This window comes from Delphinapterus leucas, chromosome 16 (genome assembly GCF_059928025.1).
Source record: "Delphinapterus leucas isolate spDelLeu-1000000601 "Yukka" chromosome 16, BTC_Dleu_Yukka2, whole genome shotgun sequence".
NCBI classification, from domain to species: domain Eukaryota; kingdom Metazoa; phylum Chordata; class Mammalia; order Artiodactyla; family Monodontidae; genus Delphinapterus; species Delphinapterus leucas.
Genome location: NC_143144.1, coordinates 41,011,562 through 41,020,351, shown reverse-complemented (window position 1 = coordinate 41,020,351; position 8,790 = coordinate 41,011,562). Strand labels below are relative to the sequence as shown.

The window sequence follows — 8,790 nt, the reverse complement described above, 5'->3', positions numbered from 1 at the left end:
AAAGGTTTCCATCAGAAGGTATCCACCCTCTGGGAAGTCAGCAAACTTGGCAGGGGAAGGGTGGTCAACGTGTGTGGATCAGGACAGATGGGGAGGCCCCTTGAAGTCACACTGCCCCATACAGTGGGTCACCTGGCTGGACGGAGGGCCCTCAGATACATACCTAACACAGGTACACGACAGGCTACCAGTGCACAGAAGAGTAGAGATGGGGGCTCCACTTATGGCAATGATGTGGAAGGACCACACAAGGTGACTGTGTCCAGTGTCAGGGTGTTTGTTCTCTGGGCCCAAATGCTTTTCACATACATAGAATTTGGGTTTTGCCCAGAGCTCCTCTTTTATGTGCAGTCATTTCCCTCGTATGTTTCACTCACGTGGCCATCCCCTGTGTAGACTTTGGATTCGTGACATCGGCATGCTGGAGCCCCACATGGAGCCTGGGGTCTCAAAAGCTGGCATTAGGCCTCCTTTGACATCGGCATCCATCCCTGTCTTGGGAGAGGGGTCATTGGCTTCTGAACATCTCCAATGACAGGGAGCTTAGCTCTCCCCAAGCCACTTGCGCCACGTGGAGACAGCTGTAGTCATTAGAGATGCCTTTCTCATAGTCAGTGTGAATCAGCATCCCTGCAACTCTCCCACCCAGACGTGTAAGTTTCTCTTCCCTCCCATGGTGATATTGAGAGACATGAAGATATCGATTTGTTTCCCCTAAATCTTCTCCTTTCCAGGCCAAACAGGAGCTGCTAGCACTTCTCAAAGTTTAATGTGCAAACAAATCACTGGGGAATCTTTTGAAAATGCAGATGGAGATTCTGGATTTCTAACAAGTTCCCTGGTGATGTGGAGGTTGCTGGTTTACGGACCACACTTAGAGATGCATGACTGGGGGCTCAAGTGCCTGCCTGGAAGTGAGAGAGACCTGAGTTCCTGTGTGGGCCCCTCACTCAGTGACTGTTGACTATGGGAAGTTACTCCACGTCTCAGGGCCTTTGCTTATTTACAGTAACAGGAAGCTAATGAGGGTTCCTCTCATAGGTTTGTAGTGAGGTCGGAGACCAGGCTCAAATCTCCCCAATCAGGGGCTGGCACAGCCTGTGTGATGGACAGTGTAAGCTCTTGGTCATTTTCCGTTGAGCAGCCCCAGGACCTTTGATCGTTCCCTCGAGGTGCTCTGCGTTTATCTCCCCTCCCCAGGAGACACTTGGAAGGGCCATAACTCATAGTTAAGGGCCATAACTCATAGTAAACAGAAGATGTAGGCGTGGTCTTTACCTACAGTTTCCACAAACAATATGTTCACAACTCTTACCACTACCCTACTAAACATAATGATAGAAACAGTGGTTTTTCTGGGCAACTCAGATGAGTGAAATTTCAGTTCAGAAGTGGAAGGACGTATCAGCAAAGGTCTATCCTGCCTGGCTACACTGGCTCTATGCTCGTGCTGATTAGAAATGCTAAAGAACGATTGGCTAAACCAATACACTTTGATATGGCAAGACAGATCCATTAGTATCTAGCACATGTCACTTTTGTTTGATAGATAGATGAAAGGGGGGAAATTCTTGTTTCTTCACAAGCTGGTGCACAGCTTTGTGTTTCCTGGCTCAGCTCAGGTGTCATTCCTGCAGGAAAGCCCTTTTTCCCTCCAGGATATGAGTCAGGTGCTCTTCAGGCCACCCTATTACATCCCTTACCATGTGGGACTGTAACTGTCTTTCTTTGTTAGATTTTAATTCCCTGGGCACAGAGATCAGATCTTATTATCATGTTATCTTTGATGCCCAGTGGAGCGCCTGGCACAGCACAGGGACTCTGAAAATGTTTGTGAAGGGAGGGAGGAAAGAAGAGAAAAAAAGAGGGTAGGAGGGAGGAAGCGGGGAGGGGGGGGAGGAGGAAGGAAGGAGGCATAAATGACTCCCCCCAACCCCAAACAGAAAGAAACTGAAAGAAACTCATTTGCAAATGAGTTGGTCTTCAGTGACTTTTGTCCCCTGGAGACATTATCTGCTTTTTAGGAATTTAGGTACTTTGCTGTAAGTGATGGAAGCCTTCCCTCTAGCTGACTTGCTGGAGAGCCAGGTGTCCAAGGAATCCTTATTCTAGATTTGTGAGTGGGTGCTGCATTCTGCCAGATGCCCTGTTCCTCTTTTACATTCACAGGAGCAAAGAGGACTGGGGAGTTGACCTTGATCTCCAAATATCTATCTTGATGCTTTTAGCTCCTTCAATATCCTTGCTCGTATTGCTTCTAAGACAGAAGATGACTGGTCCCCAAACATAAGCTCCTCTTATGTAAAGTATATTTTTCCTTGTGGTTACTGTAACTATGGTTATTTTTTAACCGGGGGACTCTTTTTTTGTTAGGTAATTCTTTTCCTGGGCCCTGAGAATTTTGAAATGAGATATTATCTTTCTTATTTGAGTAACATGAAAACAGGTGAGAGGATGCTCGGCGATTTGGTGGCAGAGCCAAGGTCCCAGCTCGCTTCACTGGCAGCCCGGTGAGTGACTCGTGCGAACCAGATTTCTCAGACAACGGCCCACCTGAATTCTTGGCTAACTACCCGGCTGACTCACCAGGTGTAGACGAGCTATGCCAAGGCTGGGGGACTTGTGTAACATTTTCAGAATGAAATTAAGGTGTGGCTGCACTTTTGGGAAAATCAAACAGGTGTAAAATTCTGAATCCAAATTACGACCCAGAATATCTTCAAAACCCCAGTATTTGCACGAGTCTGGGACGTGGTGAGCTGGGTGCCTCCCCACCTTCCCAGCCTGGAAATGGCATGTTGGCCAAAAGGACCAGGGTGATACGTTTTGTGTGGTCTCCTGGGACGTGAGCAGTGCAGTCCTGACAGCTGCCTTGACAGCTGCCCCTTCTAAACAAGGCTGAAGGCACTCTAGCCCGTGTTTCCCACAGCACAAGAATTAAGAGGCTTCAGCGGAAGCCCCGGGTGGAGGCCCACGAGGCCGGTCTGTTTCCTTCCCAGCACGTTGCCCACAGTGGGCATTGCTCACAGACCCTCACTGCTCTCAGAGGTGCAGAGGCGATGACAGCACTCTGCTCCCCTCAGCTGATTCAGATACTTCCCTCCAACTCCCAGAGGGACTTGGGGGAAACGATCTCCTTTTGAGCATAGGTCATTAAATCGGGACCGTCAGGGCCTGACTCAGGTCCCAGGTCATCCTCGATGGCGGACGTGGGTCCTGCTCATCTCTGCCGCCCCAGCGCTGGTGGAGAGCCTGGCCCGAGAAGGCTCGGACAGGTGTTAAAGGATCAAGCAGGGACTCTGGGACCGCGGTGGGTGTCGAGGCCACTCTGTTCAGAGTGGAGACCCTGGGTGGCTGCCAAGTCGTGATGGGAGGCCTGGAAGGCACGACACTTTACTCACCAGCACAGACCCACCACTGCCCACAGAAGAAAGACAGGAGTCCAGGGACAGAACTGCATCTGCAAACTTGTTTCACTTTTTACAAGGTGATCAGAAAATAGCCTTCAGAGGAAAGTTTCCTCAGTAAAGAAAACCCATTCTATTCAAATAAACATTTCTGCAAGATTGCCTTGGTTCAGCCCTCAGCCATTTCCCCCCTAAGGTGAACTGGAAAGGGCTGCTGTGTCTGACTGAGCGAGGGTGGGGTGGCCGCCGAGTGCCACACCTGACCTAGGAGGGGGTGTACTGGGCGGTCTGCTGGCCGGGCAGGGCTCAGTGCAGCGCAGTGCTTCTGGGGGGCCCTGGGGTTTGCTCACTGTGCGAGCCGACCCTTGAGGAGGAGTGGGTGGAATGCTGGCGGGAACAGCTTCTCAGGGAATCAGGCTGGACCCACCCTGGTGGCAGGGCCAGGGGAGAACAGGGAGCAGGGAGGGGAGGAGAAAAGAAGTGGAGCAGATCCTGGATCCAGGAAGAGGCTCAGAAGGGACTTGTTACGAGAGCAGAGCAGCGCCCTCCCAGGGAGGGGAGCCCTGTGGAGCCCTGCAGGTCGGGTTTTCTGAGGATCCCCACTTCCTTTGAAACTTTAGGGATCTCAGAAGGCTGAGTATGAGTTGATGTTTTTGTGTGTGTGTGTGTGTGTGTGTGTGTGTGTGTGTTTGATTGTTCTGGGGGAGGGAGAAGTAAGCTCTTCTGGGTTTATTGGGGGGTGGGTTAGTCTGCTGTGATTCTCAAGAAATGCCTTCCATGGCAAAGTCCTCTAGGTCGTTAGTGGAGATGATATGCAGTCTCGGAGCATCTCCCACCTCTTCCCCTGGGCTCTGGGGGCGCCCCTCGGGGCACTGGCCTGCAGGGTGCTGGGTGGGGTCACTGGGAGGCTCAGAGGCCAGCTGCAGGCCAGCATCTTGGGCGCTCTGGGGCCTGGGGCCAGCTGCCTCGGCGGTGTGAGGGCGCTGCCTTAGGAAGGTGGGGGCAGAGAGCTGAGAGGAGCAGCGCAGGGGCATCAAGGCTGTCACAGGCAGGGGCCGGAAACCCGGGTACAGCACGTAGGGAGCAGCAAGGGCATCCGGTGGGCTTGGCTCAGGGGAACCCCCCTCAGAGGATGGGATGGAGACCTTGACGTATTTGCCCGTCTCTGGGTCATAGAAGGTCTTGATTTTCACCTGGAGCGGCAGATCGAAGACAAAGTACTCTCCAGATTGGGGGTCTTGGAGGACCTTCTGGGTGGCAGGGTAAGGGGACAGGGGTGTAAGGGACTGGGAGCCCCCAGGCTGCCTCTGGATCGGCTCTGAGAAGGCAGATACTGAGTGGCGGTGCATGGGAGGGGGCAGGGAACGGACCATGGGGAACCTGGCTGGGGGCCTCTCTCCAGGGGAAGGTGGCCTACGCTCTGAGTCCTCGGGGTGCAGCTTTTCCTCCCGGCGTTCGCCATGCTTTTCCTGTGGCTGGTCAGTCTTTCTCCTCTTGCTTGCTAGCTTCTTGGCCCGCCGCAGGGCCTTCTCTGTTTTGGGTGGGACTGCTGGAGGCTTGCCAGCCGCCCTCTCCAGCTGAGAAGGAGGCTCTGGCTTCTCCAGGAGGCCAGCTGAGCTGGTGGTCATGTCCAACAATGAGCCTCTTGGAGAAAGTGTCCTGAGGTCTTCTGCTGATGGCTCCAGTTGGGGGTCGGAGCTGGGCTCCCACGTGAGAGCATGTGTCAGGTCCTCCCTCTGCGCCACCCTGCCAGGGCGGGGACTGGCCCAGGGGCTGCTGTGGGGAGGCTCCCCTGGCAGCAGGCTGGGCTCACTGGGGGCCTGGTAAGCATCATCGTAAATGCTGCTGGTGGCAGGGGAGCATGCACTGTTCTCTTCCAGGGAGCTGGCGCTGGGGGAAGCTGCTAGCTCACCAGGGACCAGTCTTCTCCCCGGGGGCTGTGCTCTGGGTGTAGACAAAAAGTGACTTTGGAAGCCTTGTGCCTGCTCTTCCCAACGGGTTCCAAGCTTCTGTAGGGGTGGCTGGTCTTCTAGGTCGCCTTCTGGCAAAGCAATCGTGGGGATGCACCTTGGAGCATCCAGCTTCCCCTGGTCTATGGAACTGCTCTTGCCATTGCTGGCCACGACTTTATGTACGGCCTCTCGGGGTGGCTTCAACCCTTGGCCCTCTCCTGTGAGTGGAGGAAATGTGATATACCCCTTTGGGGCTGCCTGGGACGTCTCTGACCTGGCTGCGCTGCGACCCCACCCGCGGTCCTCCATATCCTCACAGGCCGCCCCCTTCAAGTGTGTGCCTTGCACGCTGGTGGGTGTCAGAGTGCTGGGCATTTCCCGGCTGTCGGGGGCACAAAGACCAGCATCCCTGCCCCAGCCTGGCCTTGGCAGTTCCTCCTCTTTGTGGCCAGCGCCCAGCAGGGAATCTGAGGACATGGATCTCAGGAGGGGCAGCATGATGGGTTTTATCACGGGGGTGGCCCTGAGGGTGTTGTCTTTAATTGCAAAGAGTATGTGCTTGTTTGAAGTGGAACATGGTGAAGGGGTTAGGTCTTTGGCATGTGAAAGAGCTGTATCCTTACTTCCCCCAATGCCAGTGCCTCTGAAATTAGCTTCCTCCCTCGACGCCTTCCCGGGGCTACCTTCTGGCAAACTTTCCTCTTCTCCTTGCAAGGATCCCCACCTGCTGTGCTCCTCCATGCATGTGTGCCCATTACTCAAGGTGCGGTATTGTAGTTCATCTTCCTCCATCACTTTCTCCTTCTCATCCTTCTGACTGTCACCTACACTCACGTCATTCCTCCTTTCTTCCTGCTGGCTCTCTGCAAACCACATCTTCTGCTGGTCCTCGAACGAGGCAAAGGACTGATCTGAAGAGCTGGTGCTGAATTTGCTCTTACTTTTGAGGCCTGGCATAAAATCAGACTGGCTGTCACTGTAAAACACATCTTCCTCCTCGGGAGAAAGGGGCCCTGGAGAGAATTTCTGGTTGAAGTTTGGATTCTGAAGGCTTGCCTCTCTCTCGGGTTCTGTTTCTTGAGAGACGGATCTCAAGAATCCATTCTCTAGGCCGGAGGTCTTTGGGGTCTCCACAGCCTTCCCTGCCTCAGGGTCTCCACTGCAAAGTTTCAGAGACAGATGTTTCCTGGGGCAGTGTTCCCTGGAGTCTGGACGCCAGCTGGGCCTGGCACCACCCATCTCCGATTCTCCATTGGCATCGTCCTTCTCATAGCTGTTCCTGTCGGCGGCCTCGCCGTTGACACAGAAGGGGGCTTTGGTGTTAGGTGATGGTGAGGTGAGAGTTAGGTAGTTGTCTGCAGAGGCTGCACCGGGGTCAGCTTTGGGGTCCTTCTGCGTACTGATGAGTGACACAGAAGGGGCATCAGCTGGTGTCTCCTTAGAAAGCTCATCTGGAGGGCCTTCCTCGAGCCCGTTGGGAAGGAGGCTGCCGTTGCTGAGGGATTCTTGCTTGCCTCTGGTTTTCTCATCAGGGCCTTTCAAGAGAGGCGAGGGACTGTACGTGCTCTTCACACACTTCCGCACATCTTTGAGGTTGAACAGCAGGCTGGGGGCTTTGGATTTGTAACTGTCCCGGGACTGACATTCACCGGGATCCTTCTCTTGGTATCCGTTTAGCTGTCCTGTGGGTGATGGGGTTACCTCTGCTGGCTGGCTGTTGGAGGACTCCAGCACATGCTTGTTGGGTATGACAGGGGTCAGAAGCTTACTGATGTTGAAAGGAGGATCGTAATGCTCGTGGTGGTCCACAGGCATGTCGAGGGCATCCTTTTCTGGAAATTGCCCCTGGGGATTGTGCTTTGTATACAAGGCTGGGCCTCTCCAGTTGGTCTGCTTCTTCTCTTCTGAAGCATCTTGTAGGCTTTCTTTACCTCCCTTGCCAGACTTTGGTTTCCTCCAGGGGGCATGGGTCGGTTTCAATGGAGGCTCAGGCTGTGAGCTGGAAGCTTTTCCCTCCGTAGCAAATACCTGGGCTCCCAGATCCCTAGATCCCCAGGTTCCAGATGTGGAGTGAGTCCCTGCGGCCAGCCTGTTCTCTTCCTGACCGCAGCCGGCTCGGATGTGGCAGGGGGAGGCTTTGTGCTCAGAGGCCGGGGGCTCTCTTAACAAGGACGTGTCCTCGTAATGCTTGGGAGCCTTGCTTTCTGTGACAGTGTCAGCAGCATCCTTCCTCTCGGGCAGCCTGGGTTGGTGGGCGTTCCATGACTCAAAAGCACTGTTTTCACTATGAAGAAAGGTCCCTTTGCAAGCCCACTCCTGGCCCCTTCCAGTCTCGCTGGTGGCTGCCCTGTGGGCCGGAGAGGGGAACTTTGACTCAAATGAGTTGACTGCATTTTCGGGCGTTGGGAGGAAGCTGTTGGGGCCATGACAGGCCATTTCAGGATTCCTGGGGGACTCCTGCTGTCCGTGCTTCCTGCCAGGCTGGTGGCTAGTCTTATGGGTGCTGGAGACTTCAGCAGGCACCCTCCTGACCGTCAAAACGGCAGAATCGAAGCAGAAGTTGACACCGCTTTCTGGAAGAGGAGCAAATTTGGGGGGATTTTTGAGAGCTGGAGGCTTGCTGGTAGGAGGCCTGCTGTCACAACGTTGGCTTTCAGTCCTGTCGAAAGATTTAATCAGTGACGACACTTTGGAAACAGGTTTGTTGCTGCTCTTCAGGCCGGAAACTGGCACTTCCAGTCTCCTCTGGGCTGGTGTCAGTGGGGGGCTGCTCTTGGGATACTTCTCCTCCCCTTGAACGTACTTGGGCAGCTGTTGGAACGTGGCCGCCCAGCCGGCATGCTCCGTGCCTTGGGATGGTAACTGGCTCCAAATGCCGCTTTTCCTATGGGTATGGCTCACCGTTCTCTGGTGAAAATTCCCGAACACTTGGCGAGTGATATCCGGGGACAGGGCCAGGTCGGAGTCATGGAAGGATGCGTCCTCTGAGATGCACAGGCTCCGGAACGCCCGGTCCGTGAGGCTGCTCACCTCCCTGTCTGCATCGTCCAGCACGCTGCCAATGCTCGAGGAGTCGCTGAAGCCGTCCGTGCACTTCTTACTCCCCTGCATCCTCTTCGTCCCTGTCAGTCAGTGGGCGCCTCTGGGTGATGATTTAGGAAGGGTTGGATGCAGCCCTCTCCCCACAAAACTGGAGCTTCCCGATGACCAGAGGCAATTACAAAGTGGGAATTTTTTTTTCTCTGCAAAAGGAGAAAGTGCAGGGTATGAATATAATATTCAACTTAGCGGCTCCATATAAGCATGACACGCTGGTCTGGATGGTCGATTTTACGTGTCAACCTGGCTGGGCCATTGTGCCCAGTTTTTGGTCAAATGTCAGTAAAGCGGTTTACTCTCCACAGCGTGGGTGGGCCTCATCCACAAGGCTG

At 54.2% G+C, this 8,790-nt stretch overlaps 1 protein-coding gene across 1 annotated transcript; it reads right to left on the bottom strand.

Annotated features, from left to right (window-relative positions):
• Window positions 1-3,904: 3,904 nt before the first annotated feature.
• C16H10orf71 (chromosome 16 C10orf71 homolog) lies at window positions 3,905-8,535 on the bottom strand. Its single transcript, XM_022564518.2, has one exon. It carries the CDS (start codon window positions 8,468-8,470, stop codon window positions 4,169-4,171), a length of 4,302 nt encoding a protein of 1,433 aa, XP_022420226.2. The 5' UTR covers window positions 8,471-8,535; the 3' UTR covers window positions 3,905-4,168.
• Window positions 8,536-8,790: the final 255 nt, after the last annotated feature.

Excerpts from the sequence above, each read along its gene's own strand:
- C16H10orf71 (XM_022564518.2), bottom strand. The coding sequence starts at position 8,470 with ATGCAGGGGAGTAAGAAGTGCACGGACGGCTTCAGCGACTCCTCGAGC.